The sequence below is a fragment of the Phoca vitulina genome, unplaced genomic scaffold (assembly GCF_004348235.1).
Source record: "Phoca vitulina isolate PV1807 unplaced genomic scaffold, GSC_HSeal_1.0 scaffold22, whole genome shotgun sequence".
In the NCBI taxonomy this organism is placed as follows: Eukaryota; Metazoa; Chordata; class Mammalia; order Carnivora; family Phocidae; genus Phoca; species Phoca vitulina.
The window spans coordinates 10,396,490-10,424,425 of record NW_022589725.1 but is presented as its reverse complement, the minus strand read 5'-3'; the positions used below and the strand labels follow the sequence as shown (position 1 = coordinate 10,424,425).

Below are 27,936 nucleotides of genomic sequence, written 5' to 3'. Positions count from 1 at the left end.
TGTGTGTGTGTGTGTGTGTGTGTGTGTTAGGCAGATCCAGAGAAAATTGTATTAATACCAAGAAGAAAAGGAAAAATAATAAAACATGAAAAGATGGTCAGTTTCAATTTCTTCTTCCCTCTTTAGAAAATCATGTGAATCTGAGTAAAGCATATTTCAGCTGTGATGAAAAGCCAACCTAAACAAAACATGAGATAATTCTTACATCTTATTTTAATAAATCATTTCAAACTTTTAATGCACAGGGAAGCTTGCTACATTGAAATGCCTCTTCAAATTATTTATTTATTTATTTACTTACTTACTTATTTATTTTAAAAATCCCAGTCTTGCAGCTTTGAATCTGCATATTCAAAATTTGCATAGCCTGATCATGTCTTGAAAAACGAGGTACATGGTTTGGCAGGCATACCTGCAGAACCACTAGCTTTAATTTCTGAATGGTTACAAAGTACAGGAGCCTCTTCCTCAGGCTTGGAAAAGAGCAAAGCAAGAGACAGCTGTCCTTGAAAATTACAGTCATGTACCCACTTGACAAGACACTCAAACACAACAGTTAAGTCTGAAATCACCTTGAAAAGAGCTGATAAGGAACACTATGATCCTGGGATGATCAAACTATCACGCCAATTTAATTTTCTTCTGTGTCAGGACATAGAGATGAGAGGAAGGTAACAGCTCTAATCTACTCCATTTCTGAAGTTTTTTGTTGCATCCCAGATGGCAAGTCTCACGTGTATTCCAGTTAGAGGGGCGAATATTGGTTTGAAAGAGTCACTGTTTTAACAACATTGACAGCACAAAGTCCTAAAGGAAACAATTCTGGGGGCCTCCACCGAAAATCTGAACTGATAGTAGTTATGATGGTGGTAGTAACAATGAGCATACATTGCATTTGATTTGATAATGTATGCATATATACGATCTCTTTTGTGCCTCATGACCATAACCTTGCCCTTCTAGGAGCTCACAGCCTAACTGCTACTATTGTCCTGACTCCATAAACAAGAAAAGAGAAGTTCAAAAATGTTAAATGCCTTGCCCCGGAGTCACACCCTTCTTGTGACAGTGCTATGACTTTTATCTCGGACAGCTGGTCCCTAAATCCAGTGTCTACCTAAAATGTCACACCTTTCTGCTTCTGATGGGTCATATCAGAAACGGAGAATCACACAAGCAAAAAAATTAAAATTGCTAATTTCAGGACTTTGAAAAAGAAGAGTAAAATGGAAACGACTCTGAATTATTGAAAAGTTATCCTAGAAAGGAGATGAGATTCAACAAGGTCAAATACACTGTAGCATGTATAGGCCAAAATAAAGCTGAAGGAAGGGTCTGACTACATAGTCATAATAAAGTCCCAGAGCAAATCTCTGATCATGAGCTGACAAATGAGAAATTTTTAAGGTGGACATATAAAAAGAAATTCCATATACAAAGGTCAAAAAGTTTTCTTTCTTCTACTATTGTAATAGTCAAGAGTCTTTGTTTTAGCTACCATACTTAAGAATAAACATAGAAAAACTAGAGAAATTTCAATGAAGAATGTCAGATAGGTATGGTCACGTTGGGTTGCCATTGGTCATAAGCCAGAGCATTCAAGATTCTGTGGACAAAAAAAACACCCAAAGGCTGTTCCATGAGTTGGCCTGATTGTTTCCATCAACAGTCTCAATGGATCACCAGATTTTGGAAGTACTCTGATACTGTCTGAGGTGAGTATCACTCACTCTCTGCATCTCTTCCTTAGGACCCAGACCTACTCCTCCCCAACTCCATATGAGTTGGCAGGCTGCTGGTCCTGGAAACCTGTCCCCTCAACACAGAGATGGGCAGAGAATCCCAGCTAATCTAATCAGAGTTTTGCTTCTGAGTGGAGACATTCAAAGATAAAAGGCAGCTAAAGTTGGGTCATCCCAAAGAGACTGTACTAAGTTCTTATTTCTAATACTGCGATCCCTGAGCTTCCTGGGGCCTGTTGTCAAACTCTCCTTTCCATTCTGTGAGCACTAGTTAGCCTCCAATAAATGCCTTTGTTTGCTTAAATTAGCTCAACTCAGTCTCTGTTGAGTGCAATTAATGGATATATTGTCATTCATCAATTCAATAAAACCTTTCCATGATAACATAACAACATTAGCTAACATTTGTTGAATGCCTACCATGTGCCAGCAACTGTATTAAAAGCTTTATGTATTACCTCTTTAATCTTCACAATAATCCTAAAAGGGGGGTGTCATTGTCCTCATTTTACAGAAGAGGCATCACCTCATTTTCTGTGAAGTGTTTCAAGTTCCTCAAAGCTTGTTGCTTTTTCCTTCACGTGGTTTTTAGTATTTCCACCAGGAAGGCATACTGTGCTATTTTAATATCTGTTTATAGTCTGCCCCCCTCATTTCCCACTGCATTAGACTGTGAGCTCCTTGAGGGCAAAGACAGCACTGCTCAGCACATGTCTGCAGAATGACTCAATGTAGTATTTCCTGTCATAATTACCTCTTGCATTAGTGATGTCCATCCACTTTTACAAATTTCAGGAAAGTTCCCTTGAGTACAAGGACTGAGTACAAGGATTTGGAGAGGGGTTGAGCAGGTCTGTGTACATGCTGCTGCTGTTTTCATGGTTTCCAAACACTACTCTAGGCTGAAGAGGCCCAATTCCTGTCCTTTCAGGGTGTCCTCTCATAGCCTCTGAAACCCCACACCTCTCTCAAAGCAGTCTCTTCCACTGAAATATTTCAAGACCACCTCTAGTTCCATGACTACCATCTGCTAGTGTTCTAGACTTGAAGTCAAAATACTTATACAGAAGTCTGAAGTTAAGAAGGAGAGCTTCTGACTGAACCAAGAAAGAAATTCACAACTGTCAGGGTAAGAAAGCATGAAGTGGGCAACTGAGTTTTTCCTCTCTCGCTGATCACTCTAATGAGATAATAGCCAACTAACTCTCTGAAGTGAACAGGTTAAACATTAACAGACCTTGGAACCCTGCCTGCTCTGTAACAAGTGCTATGGAAGAATAACTAGGAAACTTTCTAAGAAATGCCCTTTTGCTTACACTTCCAAGTTTAACAAAGGGCTCATGCCCTGCTAACAAGTGCCAGTGCACGGAAGTTTTGATCAGGCTTTGGTTTTCTGTTGTTAAATACAAGATTTGGAAGGTGAAAACAGTTTCATTTATTAGTGGTCATTAATGGCCAATAATCAAGGTAGAACCAATCAGCAGGCAATTACTGGAAGTATAATAAGCAAAGGATAATTCCATTCGCACCTACTAGAATGGCTATAATTTTAAAAAAAGGAAAAGGAAAATATCAAGTGTTAGCGAGGATACAGAAAAACTGGAACTCTCAAGCATTGCTGGTGGGAATGTAAAATAGCACAGCGTTGTGAAAAATAGTTTGGCAATTTCTCACAAAGTTAAACACAGAACTACCCTATGACCTACTAATTCCATTCCTAACTAGATACCCAAAAGAATCGAAAGCTGAGACTGGAACAGATTCTTGTACTCCAATGTTCATAACAGCATTATCCACAATAGCCAAAAGGTGGAAAAAACCTAAGCGTTCATCAACAGATAAACAAAATGTGGTTATCTACATGCAATGGAATAATATTCAGCCATAAAAAGGAATGAAGTGATATATGCTATAACATGGATACACCTTAAAAACATTACATTTAATGAAATAAGTCAGACAGAGAAGGACAAATATTGTATGATTTCCCCTTCTGTGAGGTACCTAGGATAGGCACAGGAGGCTATAAGGAGTTGGGGAGAATAGAAATGAGGGATTTTTTGTTGTGGATGATGAAAAAATTGGTATAGATAGTGATGATGGTTACATAACATTATGAATGCATCTCATTTAAGGCCACCAAATGGTACTCTTGTGAAAGGTTAAAATGATAAATATTACATATATGTTACCACAAAATTAAAAAAAAAAGACAATTCCAATTACAAATGATTCTTCTCACAAATTTCAATCTGTGACTTAACCATGTGTATACATTGGGCGCCTGGGTGGCTCAGTTGGTTGAGCGACTGCCTTCGGCTCAGGTCATGATCCTGGAGTCCCGGGATCGAGTCCCGCATCGGGCTCCCTGCTCGGCAGGGAGTCTGCTTCTCCCTCTGACCCTCCCCCCTCTCATGTGCTGTCTCTCTCATTCTCTCTCTCTCAAATAAATAAATAAAATCTTTAAAAAAAAAAAAAAAAAAAAACCATGTGTATACATTAAAGCCTCTCTTACAATACTTATCCCATTCTGAGCAGTAGTATTATGAAGTAACTTATGTTCCTTGCTAGACCATAAGCTGCCCAGGTGCAGAATTCTACACTGCCTTGTACATATTCTAAGCATATATTGAGTGCCTACCATATTTAAGGCATTATGGTATGCAGTAGACAAAAAGGATGAATGAAACACAGTAGCTGTCCTAAGGAAGTCTGTGATCTCATGTGAAAGACACACCACACACAAGTGAAACACCTAGCACATTGTAAAAAATGGCAACGGCGAATCTGGGGGCTGAAAGGCTTCAGAGATGAAGCAACATTTACTACATTAGATATTAAAGGGTGAACAGGGATTACCACTTTTCAGACTGAAAGAATGGTATGTGCAAAGCCACAGAGAGGTAAACAAATAGTGCATTTGCAGAGGAAAATTTGTAACAAAGAGGCCATGAATGGGAAGAAGCAGAGGCAGAACTGAAAAGGCAGTATCTGTCTGATTGGAAATGGCCCTGAATGCCACATGAGGAGGTCTGAGCACAGGGGATATTTCTGAAAATTAACCCTAGAAGTATAAAGTACAGACCACAAAGTTAGGGGAAAGGCCAGAGGTAGGAATACCACAGGAGGGAGGAATACCAGAGGAGGCTGCAGCAACGGCCCAGGTGAGAGTTGGGAAGGAACTGAATTAACGTAAGTGGCAACAGGCATAAAGAGGAAGGCTTTCCAGAGAAATGCCTACAGCAGTATCAACAGCATTTGATTATCAGGTGGATGCAGAGGAGAAAAGGTGAGGAGGCCATGACTTGCACATAATCAGAGCTCGCTGAATGCCAGCTGAAAAAAGAATGCGACAGTTATTTGTAATCCTAGGCTGATGCCTTTCTGACCCTGGTCGCAGTCTTGCAGGGTTTTAGCATTCATGGTGCCCTCGATGTCTCCTGTGTTGTGGTAATGGAAAATCCTACTTGAACAAGATGTAATATGAGCAAGATGTGTACTTAGCTTGAGCCCGGCAGGCGTCTCCAGTGGAGCAGAAGTACAGAACACCAGGGCCGAGGAGCCTGATCCCCTTTCCCGGCAATCCGTTCGCTACATGTCAGCGGATATCATCCGTCTGGGTCCTCTGCATTCTACCTGCAGTCACGAGGTCAGCAAGATGCTGACACACCTTAGGTTTCCAGAAACACTTGCAGGCTCCCAAATGCACAATGGACCTCATGACTGCACTTATGAGTGCAGGAAAGCTGCAGGCACAACACTGCTTTCTAAAATATTTTTTACTGAATTTAGGCAGACTTGGGACAGTGGAAAACCACAGGACGCTCGCTCCCCATCAGTACTGGCCATCTCAAGTGCACAGACGTACAAGCGAAACAGATGAAAATGGAGAATTAACAAGCTAGTAAGTGCTTTGCTAATGGAGTCTGGGCACTGTCATTTGTCCTGGGTGCTGAGGATCTAAACATCCCAGAAGACCGGGAGGCAGCACTGTCCTTTCCCACTCAGCAATTCCAAGACAGACATCATGCTGCCTGGAAACAACATTCTTGGAGGATCCAAAATCTACCCCCTTTCCCAATCTTGAGGTTCCTAGCCCTTTTACCAAACAGTCCTGTCTTCTTCTTCTCTACAGTAATGGGAAGCAAAAGAGATGGGCCACCCTAATTCACTGAATCACACAGGTTAACTGGTGACTCCAGCTGGGAAGAGGAGGTCAGACCAAAGTCTACAGCCCCAAACAGTCAAATGGGCATTTCCCTTGTTCCCCATGGGTCATACACAATGCTTGTTTTTCACTCCTGTCTCCTTACTGCTAACTGCTCAGAACCATACAATTTCCCAAATATCACCCCTGTGGTAACCTCAGAAACAGGCTGGTCCCTGCTGTGGAGATGAGGAAACAAAGGGTGAGTCACCAATTGTCACTCTGCTCAGAGATGATGGAGAAGTTCACAGAAACAATGTCATCTGATTCCTAGTCCAACATTCTTTTGTCTTAAGGCTCAAACAGAAGTGCTACTCCACTGACAGAATCATATAGAAGTACCCTGGGAATGGCTGAGCCTGGATTCTGGTAGAAGCACTCCTGCTTAAGTAATGAGAAGGCCAATGGTGAGACAAGCAGTAAAGTTCCGAGTCCCAGAAAATAGAATGGACTTGGCTTTATGAGCTCTGAGAGTGGCCCTCACCTCTTTAGGTTAATTCTTTTTGTCCTCTTTTTTTCAGTAAAATATTGCTAAAACAGTAAACATTTTATCTAAAGGAAAAAGAAAACCTCAGCTGGAATACTGTATCTGGTAAAGAGTTGCTCTCTCTAGCGATCTGTATTCAAGTCCCACTCTGACCTTAGAAATGCTTTGAAATCTAAGCAAACTCTGGGCCCAAACAGTTCCATTTCCCCACCTTGTAACTCTGGAAGACAAATCTCTGAGACTCAGTTTTTCCATATAACTATGCAAAACTGCCTTTCTTTTTTCTATTTACATTATCATGTCAGATTATACTTAATAAATAATAAAATGAAGAGCTGCAAACCTCTATCTAGCCCCCTGGCACTGTTCAAAAAGTCTCACACGTAGTAATTTACTTAAACCTCCACAATGCTGTAAGTAAGATGAGGTAGGTACTATAGCTATTCCTATTTTACAGAGAAAAAATGGAGGCACAGAGACTAAGGTCCTTACCCAAGGTCGCACAGCTGGTTTGGGATCTGAGCCTAGTCTGGCTTTGGTGACCAAGGACTCTCAACCACTCTGATTCTGCCTTAGAAAGCTGGTTACAAACCCAAGCAATTCCTCCACCTTGGCAGAGGGCTGCCAGTCTACATCCCTCCCTTCGGCGCCTGGGGGCTGCCTAGTTTCCAGCCCCATCCTGCCATCACACTCAGCCCTGTGCTGGGCCAGCTTCTCTAGAAAGTCTACAGCAAAAATACAACTAAACAAAAAACAGGTGAATTCCAATCTTACTTGTTCATCTATTTAGTTTAGAACCTAACCTAGGAAAGATTCAACCTCATTTCTCTTTTTGGCATATAAGCCCTGTAAGATCATTTCTCTCTGGAGCACTCTCTACCAAGAGCATTTGGGGATTAGCACATGGTGAGTGACAAAAATGTTCCCTAAATAAATAAATGAGAAAATAAATAAATTAAATCCAACACATCAAAAAATAAATAAATAAATAAACAAATGAGTAAAACAATCCTTAACAGAGCCATAAAATTAATAATGCTGCTGGACCTGGAGGAGAAAAAAAATTCAATAGTGCCTTCATCATTAATAAATATATAGTCAGTGTTAACCATCCACCAAGCACTGTTCTAGGAGTTTAGGCTACAGCAATAAACAAGAGGCAATACAGGGGCACCTGGCTGGCTCAGTCAGTTGAGCATGCAACTCTTGATCACACGGTTTTGAGTCTGAGCCCCACAATGGGTGTAGAGATTACTTAAAAATAAAATCTTAAAAAAAAAAGGGAGAGAGATAATACTTGAATTCCTAGAGCTTATATTCTAGGAAGGGGGAAATGGCAAAATAAAATACATAGAATGTTAGATGGTAATTTTATTGAGTATTTGACATAAGCAGTGTTTAAGAAGATGAGCCAGGCTGTTGAATGATTTGCAAGATGCATCTGAGATGAAGAGTAGAGAGGCAGGGGATCAGTGAAGCAGCCAATGGTGAGTTGAGGTAAGAGGTCAGGCCTGGATCTAAGTGTCAAGTAAGGCAGCTCAAGTCCAGAGAGTGGTTGTGGCTTCTCTGCTCCTTTGAGGACCAGACATGTTACATTTATGGTCCATATCACTGCCACTCAGAAAAGAGCAGCTAAACAGATAGCATCGACGTGGAGAAAGAAGTCCCTGCTTTCCAGCTAGGCCCCTTCAGGTCTAACTATCACCACAGGATTATTCACCCAGCATTTTAGGGAAACGGGGAAGAGAACTGTTATAACTGCCTTACCAATGGATCCAGAAATACTCAAAAGCACATCCAGGGCAGTTACAACCAATGTCTATGGCTACTACACCCCGGTGTGATGCCTTAGCTTCCAGAACTTTTTCACGTAGTCATCCAGTCCTGAGCAGAGGTAGTGCCCAGTGCAGGGTTAAACCCACAGGAGAAAAGAGCAGATAGCTGCCTACCTTCTGGTAGGACACAGAGTGAGGGGCACTAACAATCTTGCCATACCCTAAGAGCTCCCCACAGGGCTACTGCAATCATTCCTTTTGCTGAAGACACAATTTATAGAAAGCCCCGGTGAAAATGCCACACTCTTTCTCTCTCTAAAAGTAAATAAATAAATATCTTAAAAAAGAGAGAGAGAAATAATCTGGTCCAGGCTCTTCACCTGAGTCTGCTGATTAAAGGTGAAACCAAGTTTAATTCCTTACTTTTTTGACTCTAAAACTAGTGAGTGGTTTTTCAACTCTCCCATCCTCTCCTTCCTCTAGAAGGAGGATCTTCTTTGGCAGGCAACTCAGCTTGGGACCTAAAGCACAGCAGATGATAAACACCTTCTGTCTTTGAAAGAGAAGAGGTAGAGCCATAAATTATCTGTACTCAAAATACCAAAGACACTATAATTCATTTGAAATCCAAAGAATCTTAGCAAAAGGGCATAGGACAGGAATGAAAGAAGTAGTGTGGGGGACACTGAGAATGCCACTGAATGCTTAATGGGAATGGTCTCCTACTTCCCCCATAACCAGGCACAAACCACAAGCCTGCTGATTCTTAACCCCAGCAGCTGAACTGCCCAAGGCCCACAAAAGGGGCAACACACACAGTTTACACCTTTTATTATTCTGATAGAAATTTCTCTCCTGGGAGCAGAAAGGGGTCGAAAGTCCAAAACCAAAAATATATATCTTTATAAGTCAGAGCAAAAGAAGCATTACAGCAGACAGTTATTTAAAAAAAAAAAAAAAGCCTTAGTGAACAGAGCAGAGTAGGAGGTGTTAGAAAACTCACTCCAAGTAATTTATTCGCTGGGAACCACAAAGGGCTTTCCCAAGAACAGCAAAAACACCATTAATTTCCCCAGTACCCTCCTTTCAAAGGGCTCCAAACACTTCACACACATCGTTTTAAATTGTCCTCAAAGGCTCCAAAATAAGGAGTTACTATTTCCCCAGGTTCAGATGGAGAAACTAAAACATTCATGGCCGCCCTGTCCTGTCCAAACCATCCTAACAGATTCAGCCAACATCGACTGAGGGCCTGCAATGAACATGACCTGTGCCAGGCAGAACCGGCGATACAAGGATGAAAGATATGATCTCTGTCCTCCAGAAAGTCAGAAGCCAGTGAAGCATGACAGATGTGGACATAAATCGTTTTGAAATAAAGCAGCCGATGCTAGGTGCTATATAGAAAGGGTCCAAACAGTGCCCATTTATGTGCCAAGCATTGTACTAAGTCTTTACTAGCACCATACTGCTAAAGTCACACACTATGTATGACTTATCTTACAGAGAAAGAAATGGAGACAATGAAAGGTAAAGAGACTTGCCCAGGGTCTCAAGGCCACATTATGGCACAGCATGATCAAAACCCAGGTCTGTCTGGCTCCAAAGCCCATTTAATGGGAGGTAAGTGCTTGGGAAGTTAAACACATACATACGTGACAGCAGAGCGTCCTTTTCTCAGAGCCAGAGGAGAACTCCTGCAGAGGAAGGAGGCCCTGCTGGAGATCCCTGGAGAAGGTTCTGGCTTGGTGACAGCTCTACAGAGCCCAGCTGGTGGGGGTAACCTCTGCCTCTTTTGCCAAGGCTCCACTCTGGAGGCCAAGGAAGAAAGATTTGAAGGAAGAAGAGCTTATGCGGCAGCAGGCCACTGTCCACAGGGAGAGCATGATCAGCCTTGGGGAATCCCTGGGTCTTAGCAAGGTTAATATAAATAGCTCTATTTTAAGCCCACAGGACAAGAAGCAGATGGGGGAAAGAGAAGGTCCTCCAAACTTTAGGAGCAAAGTTGAGCCTGGAACTATGGAAGCCCAATCACCACACCAGCATGGGATCCTTCTGTAATTGTTTTCAAATCTTAATTTCAACCTAACAAAACAACAACAACAAAAATCCTTTGATGGGGGCGCCTGGGTGGTTCAGTTGGTTGAGCGTCTGACTTCCGCTCGGTCGTAATCTCAGGGTCTTGGGATGGGCCTCACTGGGCACCACGCTCAGCAGGAAGTCTGTTTCCTCCCTCTCCCTCTGCTCCTCCCCCGGCTTGTGTGCTCTCTTTCTCTCTCTCAAATAAATAAATAAAATCTTAAAAAAAAAAAAAAAAACCACTTTGATGGAGCCAGATACTTCCGTGCATTACTATCTTGATCAACACAAATGACTTTGTTCCTATCAATGGATAGGTTAGCCATTAGTTCATTTACTTGTTCTTGTATTCTACCTACTTCCAAAAAAAGGTTCAAGTTGGCTTATAAAAAAAGGCACGTGCTATGGCCAAAAGAGCAAAAGTCTGAAAATCAGTCAGATCTGGACTTGAGACTCACTATGGTGGCCACAGCCAAGTTCTTTAACTTTTCTGCCCCTCAGTTCTCCTCAGCTGCAAAATGGGCACACTCACCTCTAGCCAGGCAATTTGTGATTGAGATGAGATCTATAAAATGCCTGCCAGAATTGGGCCCACAGTAGACATCTGAACCAAAAAGGAAAAAAAAAAAAAAGAAAGAAAAGGTAAAGAAAAGCGTTAATAAAGTGTATGTGTGAGAGAAAGAGGATAATGAAAAATTGTATCAAATACCTAAATAAGGGAAGCTCTGTACTTTCTGGAAGCCATGGCAACGGGAAAGCAGGATTGTTATACCATTCTCATCATTAAATAAAGGGAAACATAAGTTCATCAGGACAGAGAAAGTTCTTAAATTCTAACTGCAGAGAGACTCATCTATAGTTGAGTGGATGTGGATGTGCACACACATACACATGCATGCTTAACACTGTTTTTCTCTCCAACAGGAACAGGGCAAATGGCTCTCCAGAGCCCTGCTGCCCCTCTGACACCGCATACTGCCGCATGCAGTGAAGTACTTCAACAGTTAAAACATTTTTGTGCCAATATTTTTAAGAGTGCAGAAGGTTCCAAATTACATGTAAAATAAACAATGCCAGACTGTGAAAACTCTTGGCTGCAACGTTCTCTGATGTTAACAAGAGTTTCTTTATTACTGTAACCTTTCAGAAGTGAATAAAAATTATTTCTCTGCCCTAGTTTTGCCCTCCAGTAAAAGGGAAGAGAACAGTGACCATGGAAAGAGCTGTAACCTCTGCAATGACCTCTCATGAAGGCTAGGAGGCTGGGAAGGGGGCAGTTTAAAACACAAAGCCTTCCGTATATGATTCTAGTCAAAGGTTAGAAATTTAGTTTGTGCTGTGCTGATCATACTGTAAAATTTTACGTTCCTAATATTTTATGTAACTAAAACCCTCAGGGGGACCAGAAGGCATTTGCAAGGAGCCCAAACTAAGCTGATGCTAAGAGAAAACCCAAATCTTGATCAAGGCTCCTTAGCCATTCGGGGAACCTCATTACTCTGAAATTGAGTCTGAAGTGCCCTTAAAAAACTGGGAAGAAGATCTATAGGTGTCCAGGACTTACACAAAATAGCTTCTTTTGCAGACCTCTGAGTCAATGAGTCTGTGAATATTGGACACCCAAAAGGATCTCAAAATGGGAGCTAGTCTGGACAGAGAGAGTCCGCTTTCAGCACTGTAAGAAAAGGAAAAAAGTCACCATACAAAGGCAAACATGCTCTGTCCTCTCACACCATTCTGCCTCTACCTACACTGTTCCTCTGCCCTGAAGGTTTCTCTTGTCTATTAAACACTTATCTGAAAGATACAACCCAAATGTCATCTACCCCAAGCTTTTCTCCTCTGGGCCTTCTCAGCAATTTTTAAATATCATAATCTCTCAATATTGTAATCACCTGCTTATCCGTTTGTCTTCTCCTACAAGACTGGGGAGGCGGGGACAGTATCTTCATCATCTGTGTATCTCCAGTGCCTAGCAGAGTACCTGAAGTTAGCAGACCACAATAAAATAGACGGATAGATGGGTAAAACCTTGTTTGTGTCTGGGAACAGAAATCAGACAGAGAATGATGAACTGCTAAAAAAACAAAACACAAGCTCTGGGATTTAACACAAGGCTAGCTTTTCAGACTCTCACAGAATTGCGGAATGTTAAGTCTGGAAGAGAATTTAGAAATCATCTAGCTCTCCTCCCCAGAGAGGTGAGGTGATTTGACTTACTCGAGCTCACTCAGAGAGTGGCCAGGCTGGCCAGAACTCCCTCCATTATACCATACCACCCATCCCTTCTCTTTACTATCGAAAACTGTAGGTATAAATATTTATTTGGCAGTTAAGATGAGAAATATGATTAAGACTACATATTATGAAAATGTTATTTCATTATAAACAAATAACAATGGATGGCACGCTAAAATTCAAACAATTTGATACAAAATGCACTATCTGAATTGCTCAAAAAAGTTAAACATAACATCACCGTATGACCCAGCAATTCCACTCCTAGATAATATGCCCAAGAGAACTGAAAACCTATGTTCAGACAAAAACCTGTACATGAATGTTCACAGCAGCATTATTCATAAAAGCCAAAAAAAATGGAAACAACCCAAATGCCCATCAATTGATAAATGGATAATAAAATGTGGCATATCCATACAACAGACCATCCATAAAAAGGAGTAAGTACTGATACACGCTACAACATGGATGAACCATGAAAACATGATGCTAAGTGAAAGGAGCCAGAGAGAAAAGGCCACATATTATGATTCCATTTATATGAAATGCCCAGAATAGGAAAATCTATGGAGACAGAAAGTAGAGTAGTGGTTGCCAGGGGCTGGGGGAAAAGAGGAATGGGGAGTGACTGCTAATGGGCACAGGGTTTCTTTTTGAGGTGATGAAAATGTTCTGGAATTAGATAGTGGTGATGGTTGCATAACACTGTGAATTTACTAAAAAAAAAAAAAAAAACACTTAAAATGGTGACTTTTATGGTAGATGAATTATATAACTCCATTCTTTTTTTTAAAAAAAGGAAAAAGATACAATCTCTGCCCTCTAGGAGCTAACAATTTAACTGAAGGAGTCGGGACCAACATACAGACATGCTTAAGGACTCAGAGGTTCAGTGTTATGTGACAAGTAATGTTGTGTAAGTTAGAGGAAGAAGGAAACAGCACTTAAGTGAAAAATCTTAATGCTTATGTTAGAGCCATAGTTCTGAGTGATGACCTTTTCAGGTAGTACAGACTAGTGATTAAGAGCATGGGCTCAAAAGTCTGGCAGGTTTGGGTTCCAATCCAGGCTCTCATATTTACTGTGTAAGACTGATTAAGTTATCTTCCTGGTAGGTTGGAATAATGGTCTCCCCAAAGATATCTATAGCCTAATTCCTGGAACCTGGGAATGTACCTTATATGGGGAAAAAAGGACTTTGCAGCTATGATTAGATCAGGAGTCTTCAGATGGGGAGGTTATCCTGGATTATCCAGGTGGGCCCTAAATGTAATCACATGTACCCTTAAAGAGGGAGGCTGAAATTGGAGTGATGTGGCCACAAGCCAAAGAATGTCAGTGGCCTCCAGAAGCTGGAAAGGGCAAAGAACAGATTTTCCCCTAAAGCCTCCAGAAAGAGCACAGCCCTGCTAATGCCTCAATTGTGGCCCCATGAGGCTGATTTCTGGCCGTCAGAACTATGAGAGAATAAATTTCTGTTGTTTTAAGCCACCAAGTTTGTGTTAAGTTGTTACAGCAGCTATAGGAAATGAATCCACTAACCTCTCTGATCCTAGTGTCTTCATCTATAAAATGAGGACAGAAATACTACCTCATAGGTAAGATTGTTGTAAAATGTCAAATTCGTATGGGGCTTATAAAGTGCACAGCAAAGAGAAAGTTCTCAGTAAGTGTGAGCTACTACTATGGGTGAACTGTTTCTGTATTATGCTGAAATCCTCAACTTTTACAGGGCACCTGCCCATGCCCACACCCTGCTCCCCTCATCAGGGAGAGCAGGAAGAGCTGGCAATCAGGGGACCCGAGTTCTGCTCTTTAGTTGGTTTCTAATAAATTTACTCCTCTCCTCAAGCAAGTTTCTCCGTTAGTTAAATGACAGGATCAGAGGTGAGCAGTGGCCCTCTGACCAGAGGGTCTGTTAAGACACAGGCTGCTGGACCCGACAGCCAGAGTTTCTGATTCGGCAGATTGAGGGTGGGGCCCTAAACTTGCATTTTTAACAAGTTCCTAAGCGATGTTGAGGCTGCTGGTCTGGGGACCTCACTTTTGAAAATCTCTGGTCTAGATTATTTCAAGGCTCCTTTCCAGTTTTAATAGTCTAAGCCACCCCACAGATGCAGCATTCAAATAATAAACACTGCTGTATCAGGCCAGAATAGCTTTACAACGAAGTTCTTTTCCTATGTAAGAAAGTGGGGGATGGAGGAGTATGAAGTCCATGGTTAAGGACTAGTTTTAACTTTTGAACTAAGCAGAATGAAAAATCTTAAGCAATAGTGGGAACAGGAAGGGGCTGTCCCCTTATCCAACATGCTGGCCCCATTTTAATTTATCTTAATCCCACCTTTCTGCCTTTTCACCAGACCCCTCCCCCTCACGCCCTCCTCAAGAAACACATCTAGGTGTCTCCTGAATTCATTTATTGGCTTTGCAGTGCACAGTATAATACCGCCTTTGTTAGTCTCCCGGCCCAGCCTCTCTGAGCACGGTGTTCAGTCTCGGTGTTCCTCTACTCTTAAAAAAACACAACCACGGAGTCTCTGAAAAATAACTGTAAAATCAACTTAAGGCAAATTCAGCCAATGTGGAGACATTCAGACTCTAAATGATGGAAAAAGAAACAAATTCAGAACATTGTTAGCATTCTCACCTTTTTTTCCCCCTTAATCTCTATTAGTCCTGCTGAGTAGGAAACCTCTGCCGTATTGGATTAGAAACTCTGAATAAAAGGGGCCTCAGGCTTGGGACTGCGCTGAAGAAATGGAATGCCTTGAGACTCCAGAAAAGCTGTCCTCTTGGCCTTTGGAAGTCCTTGGTAAGAACACCAGAGAAAAGGAACCTGCCACGAAGTTGATCCCCCTCCTGCACCCCGGGGAGGGATCATGGTATAGTAAAGTGGACACTGGGCTGGGAATCAGCATACCCTAGTTTGGGTCCTCATTCTGCTGTTTGTAGCTGCACAACCTTGGGCAAATCAATGAACTTTTCTGGGACCCCATTTTCTCACCACAGAAACGAGCCAGTGGGACCTGATCTATAGTCCTTACTCTGAGACGCACATCAGAAATCCTCTGGGGAGGGGCGCCTGGGTGGCTCAGTTGGTTAAGCGACTGCCTTCGGCTCAGGTCATGATCCTGGAGTCCCTGGATCGAGTCCCGCATCGGGCTCCCTGCTCGGCAGGGAGCCTGCTTCTCCCTCTGACCCTCCCCCCTCTCATGTGCTCTCTCTCTCTCTCATTCCGTCTCAAATAAATAAATAAAATCTTTAAAAAAAAAAAAAAAAGAAATCCTCTGGGGAGATTTTTTAAACTACATACATCTGAGCCCCTTCAGATTGAGAACCACAGAACCAGAGAATATCTGAGGCACTCAATCTAACATTCTAAGGTTCATCTATTCTATAAAGTGAATTAGAAATATAAATGATGAGAGAAGAGAGTCAAGGAACCCCAGAGGCAGGGCAGGGAGAGAAAAATGAAACTTTCTCGGGGGAGAGGGTGGTCAGAGAAATTGAATCCAGGTGTGATAAGAGATCATTCATTAAGTCAGAATTTGGGAGACAATGCTGCCCAGTCACTAATAATAGAAGCAGGTACCTGTGTCCACCCAAGTATCTGAGGGATGACCATGTTAGGCACTCTGTGTTAAGACACCAGGAATCCTAGGATTCTTCATCCCATCTAATGGGCGTGACCTACACAAACCCACAATTACAGGACAGCATGGTAAGTCCTATCACAGAAGTTTGTGCAAAGTGCTGCAGCAATACAGAGAAGGGAGTGGCCAAACATACCAGTATTATTGGGGGGTGCTGGGAAAAGCTTCGTGGAAGAGGCACTATCCAGCTGTGCCTCACAGTGCCACGAGCAAGGAAGACAGGTGTTAAGACCACTTCAGACAAAGGGAACTGTATAAACAAAAGCCCAGAAGCATAAAGGAACATGGCATCAGTGAAAATGTGGCATGAGTGAAACCTGTGTTTGTGTGTATGTGTGCACATGCATGGATATCTGTGTATCAGAGAGGTCTCTTGGCAATCAGACTAGAAAGATGGGTTGGGACTAGAATGTGAAGATTTCTTCTCTCCCCACCCCCCGCCCCCGCCCCATTTTTCACTTTGAAAAGTTTCAAACTTACTTAAAATTCTAAGAGTACTACAATAAAAACTTGTATAATTTTTAGATTCACAACTGTTAATATTTTTAACATTTGCTTCATCTCTCTATATATATACATACACATGCCCTTTTTTCTTTTGCTAAACCATGTGAAAATATCAAATCATTTCATTCCTAAATACTAAACACTATATCTTCTAAGAACATTCTCCTATGTAACAACGAAGCGTTCTATATACCATTGCTAAGAATATTTGAATTTTGTCCCTCAGATTTCTAGACAGAGGGATATGATCAGATGTGGAATTTGGAAAAACCTCTGGTGATTTATATGGTGACAGGGTTCACTAGAGTGGGGAAAGTCCAGAACTAGTTAGGAAGCCATGTGCAATGAAGGAGAGATGATGAGGGTTGATATGAAGCAATGGAACAGAAGAGAGGGAAAAAAAAAATCCAAAGATATTTTGGGCAGAAAAGTGACAGGACAATTTGGGTGCAGCAGATGAGGCAAGAGGTGAGGAGGACTCTAAGAATTCCAGCTTGGAGGGGCTAGATTGATGGTGACGACATCAGAAGTGAGACAGGGAACACAGGAAGAACAGTTTCATGGAGCTATTTATCCCATCTCCTGAGTGAGATTTATTTAGGAGAACCATTAGCAACACCTGAAAATGGCTCTAGCTGTGCCCAATGCACACAGCTCTAAGCAGTACCAGAACTATGGTACAAAAGACATCAAAGGGAACAGGACACCCAGAGGGACTGGAGAAGCAAAAAAAAAAAAAAAAAAAAAGTGATAGGTTAGAGAGGTAAACAGTTCTGAGACAATGAGCTGAATTGGGAGTACTTAATATGAAGAGTACTTAAGAAGGGTACCCTAGAAAGACAAGACAGTGTCAATGCCCCAAGGCAGTCAGGGCTTTGAAACAGAATTAGGTCACTGTCTTTCTTCTACAGAAATTCCATACGGTAAACTGAAGATAACAAAGAGGATCAAATTCACGTACTGGTTTACTCAGTCAAGAAACATTTACTGAATGCCTACTAAGGATAAAGCTCCATTTCAGGTACCAGAGGAATACAGACAAACAAATACGAACTAGACCTCAGGAAACTCACAACCTATAACTCAAGGTAAAAACGGCCAGGAGAGAGATAAACGATCATGTGCATAGATAGGAGTTTCATGCTCTATTTAATTTCAATTTCAGATAGGTTTATAACTTCTCTTTCAGGGACAATCCCTGAAATGAAGTGAGTCCAGCATGCTGCCCAGAAGGACAGGCAAACTGAGCCATCAGACCGGCATTCTGGCTGTATGCTCCCAGGCAGCTGATAAGTCACAAAACTGCCTAAAGCACACACTCCATGCACCCTTGCTGCCTCCTGAGACCTGGGGTCATGAAACTTGTACAGAGAAAGGAATGTATCTACTAAAGATACATCTCAGTTGGACCCTGCTCAAGTTCATGAGCCAATCCCAAAATGAAATTGCTCTGCCTTCTAAGAATTTAGCCTTCTCTCACCTAATAAACAAATATCCACTCCAACAGCTTAGGACATTCAAAAACTTTCAAAAGAACAACTGATATCTGGGAACAAACATGTCTTATTTTAAAGGCCTCAAGCCCAAGGAATTGCTCTGTATTTACACTCCACCATTCGTATCATTGGCCACAAAACTATGAACTTAAAGTGGTCCTTGCCTTTAAAACAGTACCTATGGATAGCAGTGAGTGTTAATTCTGATCTAGAGATGGAAAGTATAGCAAAATTTTTACCTCATGGTAAAACAGAGGAGTTTGAAGATTTCTGTGGGGAGGTAGGGAGAAGAAGGGAATGGAATTACAGAGGCCTGGAAGAGAATTTCCAGAAAAACTAAAGTATGTATAATTCTTATTTTTACCACCCTTTACAGATTTAAAGTCTTTGTTAGTTCAGAAACATAAAAGGCCTCATGTATAAGTTGTTGGGGTTTTTTTAGTCAAATCAATTAGAAGAGGGGAAAGCATGGAAAAAGAAAAACTTGAGGGTAAAGGAAACAATTTCTCATTTCTTTTTCTTACAGTATTTAAGACAGAGCAAACAAATATGCTCAGAATGAAAAGGGCTACTTCTCCACTCCACTTTTTCTAATACATATAGTGGGCTTCCAGAACAGTCTTCTGTTGTCAGTTATTTACTGGACATGCATTCAGCCAAGGGGCAATGATAAGTACTTTGGAGACTACAAAGAGGAATACAGGGGATCCAGCCCCCAGGCAATTCACCTGGAAGGTAATCAATACTCATGAATAACAATGATACAAAAGAGAAACAGTAAGACCCAGAAGAAGGGTACATATAAATTACTAAGGTACTTCCAGCTAGGGACAACTGAGACTGGCTTCCAGTATGGGGTGGGAGGGATGTAAAGGAATTGGGGCTGTGGCGTATTGTATGTACCGCACGGGGAATGACACAAGACAGGAAGAGCAAGGCATTCAGCTTGGCTGGAGTGAAGAGTATGTGAAGCAAGGCTGGAATGTGATGTTCACTGAGTGCTTACTATGTGCCAGGCACATGGGCTAGAAGGTTTCACATATTTACAGTTCAAGAAGAGCTAGAGGAAATGAGTTTGGAAAGGTAGTCTGGAGTGTGATCAGAGAGGACCCTGCAAAGCAAAATGCTGATTCTAAGAAGAAAAGTAGAATTTTACAAAGGAGTCCAGTTCAGCCCACAGCTCCTCCACCTCTTTCTAGGCCCTCTGCACCACCCCAGGAGGCAGCTCTGCTAGAGAGGACAGGAGACCTTGAGGTGACAGGAGGCTCATCCTTATTCTGGAATGGTGCTAGCAAGAAATCATCTGAAGTCCTGATGAGACAACTGGCATTCCAGGGACCACTGATAAGGATAAACTTGGAATTTCTTAATACTCTTTCCCACCTAGTCTCCAAGGCTTGGAAAGCTTAAACCTGCTCATTGTGAGCCACAAGGTGGACATGTCTGGCAGGGCAGAACTGAGAGGAAGTCATTTAGCCAGCCTAAGGTTACCATTAACACTTTGAGCCACTGCCTTGAGCTAATTTTTATGTTTGTTTTTTAAGTTTGGTTGAAATGTCACAAATGGAAAAATTAACTAAAGCGCCAGGGTTAGCCACAAGACTGGACACACCTGGCTGCAAACCCAGCAAAAGAAACTTACTTCATTAGTAGGAGAGGCAGAAAGTGAAATTTACATCTGAAATGTGCCTGCACCAGGAGAAAGTGCTGAGGCCAAAGGCCTGTCTGTTTTTACAGCTGTGTCAAGTCTTAGTTCTCTGCTCTTACCAACACTCAGGAGTGAGGCAAGGGCCCAAGGAAAAATGGTCTCCAACCTCTTCAGCTGCAACTCAGCTCACAAAGGTTTTTAAGAACCAGTTAATGAAATAAAACAAGACCAGATGAGGTGATATAATGAACTTTATTTCCACAGCTAATTTATATGTTTAAATCCCAAATAATGTGGTTTTTTTTAAGTTAGAACGCTCTAAATTATTGATGTGATTTCTGTAACCTCAAATTTAACACTTGCATTTTATACCGGCTTCACTAATGATATATGAGTCTGCCTTGTTTTTCACAATAGTTGGGCTCCTAAAAAGCTGATAAAAAGCATAAATTTTTTAATAAAAATTTCCCCACCAAATGAGACTGCAGTTCTAATTTCAAAGGAGTTCTTGATTCAAATTTCTGATTCGCCATTAATTCACAAGTGGTTCCACTCAAAGTAATAGCCTCTAAGAATTCTTTGGCATGAAAAAGATCACCACTACACTGATCAGTCTTATAAATTCTACTTTTTATGTAAGTTTTCTTAAAGATGTACACTTGGGATGCCAAATTACACAGAGACAGATTTACAAATTACCACCTTCAAATCAGATTTTTTGAGGCACCCCAACAACTCAAATTTTTAAAAGAAACTGAGGCACACAGGAGGAGAGACTTGGCAGCCAGGGTCAGAACCAGGCCAGGCTGGCTCCCTACTACTTTCTCCAGCCACATGTCCCTAACTTTCCCATTTCTTTAGGTTGTACACACACACAAGACTGAGAACCCCTCTACACACACAACCACACTCGTAACAGAAGTGGTTAAAATACAATTTTCTTGCCTGTATAAAGGGTGTCTGTTTATACCATGAGTTTGGAATAGGGGTGCGGGGGGACCAAGTCAATTACAATAGAAAAACAGTAATAGTAATTCCCCAACTCGTCCAAACATCTGTTATTTTTAAATCACCATCTTTTATAGTCTTTGTAACTAAACTGGGGCTTGACATTTCTCTTCATGCAGGTGAGTTTACAAGTCTGTACTTGGGGAGCATTATGGATCATCTAAAACCTTGCTTCTCAAAGCGTGGCCGCCACATGCCCACCCTGCTCCCCCTGTGGCGCGGGCACCACCTGACGCTTTCTAGAAATGTAGACTCTCTGGCTCCACCCCAACCTACCGAATCAAATTTGTATTTTAACAAGATCCCCAGGTGGACTACAGGCACATTAAAGTGTGAGAAACACCGATCTAACACACTTCTCTATAAGACATCGTATCTAGAAAAATTAGAAAGAAAAATGGTTGGATAAAATGGAGGGAAAAAAAAAGAAAAGGAAAAACTAACTCCCACAGGACTGCACTGATGTACACATGGTCTAGAAACAAATAAATCAAGCATCATCTATCTGATAAGTTGGCTTTAAAACAGAATTTCAGAGGCTGAGATTCAATGTATTCATTCATTCAACAATATTTATTCATCCAATGTTTACTATGTAAGCAAAAATGTGTGATTAAAACAGGTCTCCTGCCTTTATAAAGCATGCAGTCAAGTGGAAGTAACATTATAAAGTAACACAGAAGGTTCAAAGTGCTGGAGATTGTGATGGAGATATTTATGGAGGTCCAAAGGAAATTCATGGGGGGGGGGGGTTAATAACTAAAAGGTTCGTGTAGTTCAAGAGTCAGTAATGTATGGCTCATTAAGCCATGTGGCCCACATGGGTCTGGCAGTCCAACGCCCAGGCAAGTTCAGTCAATAGTGATAAGAAAAAACAGGCTAACTAATTAGAAGAGCTACCGTGTCACTGAACGGCAGTCAGCCAAGGCTGTGGCTGGCCAGGGGGTATCACTGGCTATCATTAAGTGATTTGGCACTAGCAGCACCACTGTATGTCCACTGGGTGCTGCCACAGAGTTGGCTGTAAGTACCTGAGGGCATGGGGGACACTCAGCTACAAGAATAGCTTCAAGGTTGCTGATCCACTCTGGGTAACAAAGACAGCAGAAAGGCCTGACAGTGAAAAAAATGAACAAGGAACCAAAGAACACACTTACAAAGACAGTCAGTATTCATTGACTCCAAAACAAATGATGATGACGCTGACAGCAGCTAAAACTCTGACATATGCTATCCTCTTTTTAGAATGAACAGAAACGCCAATGGTCTACTGTCCCAAAGAAAGGCATATAAATGTCACTGAAGACATCTTAAGATGAATCCATGTCCACTGTGCTTCCTATATTTGCAGTTCCTCCAAAGACATGAGAATTTGGAAATACCCTCTCAGTAGGAAACCATCATCTCCATGATTTAGCCTCAAAGACCACACTTTTACACATAGAGTAAGCACATGATACCATTAGTCAATGACACAGGAGTGTGTGAAAATAATTACAATAAATACAACATGGGTGACGACCTCCCACTTAACTCCCATGCAGCACAGAAAAATCTCCAGACATACTGCTGAGTGAAAAAAATTAAGTACATATTAATTGCTTATTAGTACACAGAGGACAATATCATGTATAATCAAATATACACACACAAAACCAACAGTATATATTTTCTATAGATAACATAGCTCAGCGGGGAGCCTGCTTCTCCCTCTTCTCCCTGCCTGTGCTCTCTCTCGCTATCTCTGTCTCTCTCTTTCATATTAATAAAATAAATAAATCTTAAAAAAAATAAAAAATAAAAATAAATAAAAATAAATCTTTTAAAAAAACCCATATCTAATATATATTAAGTTAAAAAGCCAGGATGCAAAACTGTGTATGGTTAAGCCCATTGCTGTTATGTTAAAGAATACGTATTTATAATTTGCATTTATATAGGAACCAGCTAGAAGGATACACATCAACTCTTTCTTTTTTTTTAAGATTTTATTTATTTATTTGACAGAGAGAGACAGCGAGAGAGGGAACACAAGCAGGGGGAGTGGGAGAGGGAGAAGCAGGCCTCCCGCCAAGCAGGGAGCCCAATGTGGGGCTCAATCCCAGGACCCCGGGATCATGATCTGAGCCGAAGGCAGTCGCTTAACCAACTGAGCCACCCAGGTGCCCTTGAGTTGATGTTTTATGTGTTCTAGAATGGCTTTTCTTTTAGATTTCTGTGTAATGCTGCCTAATGTCAGGTGGTAATTCAGCTAGAGTTGTTTCTGCCTCTATGGAGACTGACATGCCATGGAGACTTTATGTGTTTGCACACAATATTATGGTTTGTCAATGCAAGGACATCCTGTGTGTGGAAATGGAATTATTAAGCCCAAGTAATGGTGGTAAGAGGGTTGGATTTGTTGAATGGAGGAAATCAAATAATAATTGAGCTTTAGGATGCTATGCCTTTGACACCAATTCAACGTTTGAACCAGTCCTCCTCTAAATTTGTTCTGATGGAAATACCCTGGCATCAGGCCTGCACTGTCCTCAGAAACTGAAAAACAAGCTCCTTGATCAGTAACAACCTAGAATAATTTGGCAAGGTATCTAATGAAAATGTACATTAGTACATTTAATAATTAACCTGAGAAAGGGGGATATATAGTTTATATATATAAACATAGAATGTAATGGTAATAGAAAAACAAAACTAAAACATTAGAATACAGTTGTTTATATAAATCTTCCTTTGGGTATATTACGTATTTTTGTGTCCAGACCATATTTTAGTAGATTGTAAACCTTGTTTTCTCCCATTTCATTGCCTCCCAGCTTAGGATCATCTAAAGCAGAACCATCAGATGGGGTCACAAAATGGGTTATTTTGGTTTTTTTTCATTACAGTGTTCTCCCTATGGACTGAGGAGTAAACAGTTTATATATGTATTATAAAAGTCATACATGTTCATAGAATAAAAATCAAAAAGTAAAAAGCATTTAATGTAAAGACAAGTGTCTTTTCCCTATTACAACCCCCCAAAAGTAACCATTGTTAGAGTTGATGTGTATCTCTCTCTCTCTCTCTCAAATAAATAAATAAATAAAACCGTTATTAAAAAAAAAAAAATCAACTCAAGTCAGGCAATCCCTCATTGGAGTTTTCCAGGACCAGAATGGGACAGCATTTCACTTACCCCCATGACTCTGCCACGCTGCTCAACATCCTCCCACATAAAATGAACTATGATCCGACACATATATTTCCCACTCCGGCCTTCCTGCTTCATTCGGACTAGACACATCCTGAGTGGGAAGAAGATATAAAGAGTAAAAAGTGCTGTTTGCACTTTTTATATCACATATTTATATTGAAGGTCAGCTCATCTGAGTAATTTCAGCAAAGAACACAGAATAAAAAAACTGGAAGTGATCTTATTTAAAAAAAACCCCAACTTTCATTGAGGTATAACACAAATACTATAAAGTATACAAATCTTAAGTGTATAGCTTGATAAATTACATATTATATATACCTATGTAAGCAGCACCCAGATCAAGATGGAGATTTAGAGCACCTGAAAAGATGCTCTCATACATGCAAGGGACCCACACTTAGTTGTTAGAAGCTAAGCAAGTCAAAATCTTTCATTTTACTGAATGAAAACAGGAGTCCTACACAAGGAAAGTAATTTGCCCAACACCACCAAGTAGTCTGTAAAGACGGGCACAGTGCGGTGCTGTCCAACAGAGAAGCTACTAGCTACATGTGGCTACTGAACACTTAAAATGTGACTAGTTCCAACTGCCATGTGGCATAAGTTTAAGATTTCAAAGATTTAGTTCAACAAAAAGAATACAAATACCTCAAATTTTTTATACTGCTTACATGCTGAAATATTATTGCAGATATACTGAGTTAAAATTAATTATTAAAATAAATTTCATTATTTTCTTTTTACTTTTTTAAATGGAGCTACTAGAAACTTTTAAATTCAATATATGACTCGCATTGTTTGTTGGACAGTACCTATCTAGAATACAGATCACAGGAAGTATTATGATTTCACCTATGTAATTATTGAATCGTTTCCCCCATTAGAATGTAAGGTCCATTGAAGGCAAAGATCGAGTCTGGGCTGGTTTTTTTTAACCACTGTATATCCAGGGCTTAAGTAAGTATAGTAGCCACTTAATATTTATTTGCTAAATAAATAAGTGAGTAAAACATCTCAGGGCTAGTTAAGGGATTCTTCTCCTATACCACATTGCCTCTAATCAGTCCATAAAGGTCTCTGCTTAAGACCTTCCATAAGAATATAAGAATTGTATTCTATTTTATTAATTAGTAAATATATATTATACTTAACTATATATAAGAATATAAGCAGGGTCATCAACTTTCCAAACTAGTTCCTTATCTCACTCTTAATGAGCATCCTTATTTCTATTATCTCTCACTTAATAGTTTTTAAGCGACTACAATAGGACTACTCACCAAAAGACATTTCCTGCTATAATTATGGAATATTGGATCTAAACTGACAATTCTGTCTCCATATACAATTAATCCTGCCCATTAAACTCTACGAGCAATAGTATGGTACAATGGAATGATTCCAGCCTGGCCTGCCTCAACATCTCTGTTAACGACTAAGATGGAGAAAAGAAAACATACTTATCAAATCTGCAGATGACAAAAAGCTGGGCAGGAAGACAAATATGCTGGATGACCCAACCATGAGCCAAAAATACTTCAACAGACTGTTTCAATGGGCTGAATCTAACAGAATGAATTTGAACAGGGGTAAACCTAGGGTCCTGCACTTGGGTCTTAAAGAACTGTAGTGGTACAGGATAGGTGAGTCATGCCCATTTATGTATGAAAGAGCCTTATAGGCTTAAGTTGACAATTATCTTCAAAGGAAGTCAAGGTGATGATGAGGTTGTCCCCCAAATTAATGTGATTTTAGATACAGTAATGGAAATATAGTATCAAATGTGCAAAGTGAAATTTTTGTCCCATTCAGCACAGGTCAGACTCTACCTGGAATAGTGTCCATAGTTTTGAACATTATATTTTAAGAGACAAGAGGAAAAGATGAAAGATCAGAAGATATATAGCCTGGAGAAAAACAGGAGAGTTTCCTTAAATATTGTAGACAAGTGATTAGACTATTTGTCCAAGAGTTAGAATCAGAACCAACGGGTGAGCCACAGAGGGAGAAAGAATTCCTCAACACTGAACACTGAAAGAACGAACTTTCTAACAGGAGGGTTTCTGAAGATTCGAATAATGGAATGAATAAGCCCAAGACAGAGAATCTGCCTACTTCTGAAGGGTGAATAAACGCTTTGTGAGAACTCAGCTATCTGACAGGTTGACTACATGATCTTTAACATCCCTTCCAACCATGAGATTTGCTGATGCTGTGATTTAAATTTGTAACCCCTGAACCCAGTTAGTGCCTAAGAAATAACACTGTGTAACAATAAAAACAGGTCATGGAAAAAGATTTGACTACTTCACATGACACAGGATACATTCCAAAGCAGAAACAAACTCGGGAAAGTTCAACAGTCCTTTTTCGTAAGGTTTTTCTCAAAGTTAATCAAGTCGCTCATGTCAGCCTCTCACCTGAAAAGACACTGTGAGTTTTGATGCTTACATGTCGTCAGAGGCCAATTCATCAACAGCAATAGTGAGGTAATGGAATTCTTCATTTATTTGAAAATTCTGTAGTTTGTTAATACACCTGCCCTCTGAGGTTTAAAAGGCACAGATTTTCTCAGACCATAAAGTATGCATTATACTATGCTCACCTCAAGTGTAGCTACCATCTGTCACCATACAACCCTATTACAATACCACTGACTATATTCCCTACGATGTACCTTGTATCTCCATGACTTATTCATTCCATAAACTAGGAGCCTGTATCTCCCACTCTGCTTCACCCAATTTGCCCATCCCTCATTCCCTCCCCTCTGGCAACCTTCAGTTTGTTCTGGGGATTTATAAGTATGTTTCTGCTTTTTGTTTATTCATTTGTTTTTTTTTTTTTTAGATTCCATATATAAGTGAAACCATATGGTATTTGTCTTTCTCTGACTTATTTAATTTAGCATTATACCCTTTAGGTCCATCCTTGTCAAAAATGGCAAGATCTCATCCTTTTTACAGCTGAGTAATATTCCATTGCGCATGCGCACACGCACACGTGTGTGTGTGTATCTTCTTTATCCATTCATCTATTGATGGCTTCAGTTGCTTCTAAATCTTGGCTACTGTAGATAATACTGCAATAAACACAGAGGTGCGTATATTTTTTCAAATTCATGTTTTCATTTTTGGGGTAAATACCCAATAGTGTGATTACTGGACCAAATGGTATTTCTATTTTTAATTTTTGAGGAACCTCCATACTGTTTTCCACAGTGGCTGCACCAGTTTGCATTCCTACCAACAGTGCATGAGGGTTCCTTTTTCTCCACATCCTCACCAATACTTGTTATTTCTTGTCTTTTTGATTCTAACCATTCTCACAGATGTAAAGTGGTATCTCACTGTAGTTTTGATTTGCGTTGCCCTAATGATTACTGATGCTGATCATCTCTCCATGTGTCTGTTGTCCATCTGTGTCTTCTTTGGAAAAATGTCTATTCATGTCCTCTGCCCATTTTTTAATTAGATTATTTATTTTTTGGGAGTGTTGAATCATATAAGCTCTTTATGTATTTTGGACATTAACCCCTTATCAAATATATCATTTGTGAATATCTTCTCCCATTCAGTAGGTTGCCTTTTCATTTTGTTGATGGTTTCCTTCACTATGCAAAAGTTTTTTCTTTTGGTGTAGTCCAGGGGTTCCTACTGTCCACACTTTATAATTGAGGAAACTGAGTCTTAGAGAAGTAACTTGCCCTGAGTTACAAACCTAGTCAAAGGTGAGATCTGAACCCTACTGTTTCTCTGCCTCCTTTAATGACTAGTACAAGTCTTACGGAATCCATTTACTCTAGTTTCCATCTAATCCTCACAAGAGTAGTAACAGTTTCAAAACTAGCATCACATTAGAAATAGCATATCAGAGGGGAAAGACCGGCTT

At 40.6% G+C, this 27,936-nt stretch overlaps 1 protein-coding gene across 2 annotated transcripts in view; it reads right to left on the bottom strand.

Moving 5' to 3' along the window:
- Positions 1-27,936, bottom strand: part of LOC116641502 (ubiquinol-cytochrome-c reductase complex assembly factor 1) — a 97,307-nt gene that overhangs the window by 17,075 nt on the left and 52,296 nt on the right. For both annotated transcript variants that reach the window (XM_032419222.1, XM_032419220.1), the window contains one exon: positions 24,025-24,133. In XM_032419222.1, the coding sequence (XP_032275113.1) occupies positions 24,025-24,133 (109 nt within the window). The remainder of the gene's footprint in view (positions 1-24,024; positions 24,134-27,936) is intronic.